This window comes from Penaeus monodon, chromosome 30 (genome assembly GCF_015228065.2).
Source record: "Penaeus monodon isolate SGIC_2016 chromosome 30, NSTDA_Pmon_1, whole genome shotgun sequence".
NCBI lineage: Eukaryota > Metazoa > Arthropoda > Malacostraca > Decapoda > Penaeidae > Penaeus > Penaeus monodon.
The window spans coordinates 23,716,994-23,718,044 of record NC_051415.1 but is presented as its reverse complement, the minus strand read 5'-3'; the positions used below and the strand labels follow the sequence as shown (position 1 = coordinate 23,718,044).

At 30.8% G+C, this 1,051-nt stretch overlaps 1 protein-coding gene across 1 annotated transcript in view; it reads right to left on the bottom strand.

The window, feature by feature from the left end:
- Positions 1-625: 625 nt before the first annotated feature.
- Positions 626-1,051, bottom strand: part of LOC119592387 — a 19,644-nt gene continuing 19,218 nt past the window's right edge. Inside the window, exon 9 of the mRNA XM_037941208.1 lies at positions 626-662. Within this exon, the coding sequence (XP_037797136.1) occupies positions 626-662 (37 nt within the window). The remainder of the gene's footprint in view (positions 663-1,051) is intronic.

Genomic DNA, 1,051 nt, shown 5'->3' with positions numbered 1-1,051 from the left:
TTACAATATGACTGGTAATATTTGCAAGTTCTTTTCCTTTATGTAATTCGGTTTATTATATTGCCAGGTTTAACATTGTATTATCTAAATTGTGAAAATAAACGATTTACCTGCAAGAAGTTTTCATGAACATGATAGATACACAAAATCTCTTACAATAGTATTGAATACGCAGCGTCATACAATCAAAGATATTAAAAAGATAAATAAAACAATAATAGAAAACAATGAAGTAAATCAGTATAAAGTATGAGAATGTAAAAGAAAAGGAATTATGTAAACAGACATTTATTCTAAATAAAGAACAATAGACACATATAAACGAACAGCAGAAACCGACAAGCGAGAACTTCCAAGAAGTTACTTATTTTGCTTCATTTTAAACCGTTGTGAATCAGCAAAGGACAACGAACTAAAATCAATGAAGAAATGACCATCTGCTTCACAATAATAAATGCAAGTTTTTTTTTCTTCACACTTTCTTTGACAAATAATCACACATTTAGAACCACCATTAACAGATAATAATTTTGCTGCAAGTGTTATAAAATAAACAGACTTTATTGAGGGTTAACGGCCACTCAAATGTTTGCCTTTTTTCTATTAATGAGTTGTTTTTCTACTATCACACCGAGGGAGGATGCCATATTTTGTAACTTATTCTGCAGATCAGAGGCTTATACTCTCAATAAGGAGTTAGAGCTATATACCCTAATATATAGAAGACTACGTTCTTTTCTTTTTAGGGGAAATCTGCACATTTTATTGACAGACTAGAAAGCTGTATTTGAAGTACATTTCTGCTCGTCACATAAAAAAAATAAAAATTGAAGATGGAAAACATAATTTATTTTGTCTCACAAGTGTGCTTTACAGACAAGGGTACTTTTCGCTTCACCTGTGTTGGTTTACAGACACAGAAGGTAACATTACAGAACTAGATACCAAATTTAAAAGGTAATGCTGTATGTACTTAACATGAAAATACATGTTACCGTTCAAGATAATACCAGTATGTTGGTAACTGGTAAACTAAAGTGACCACATCCTA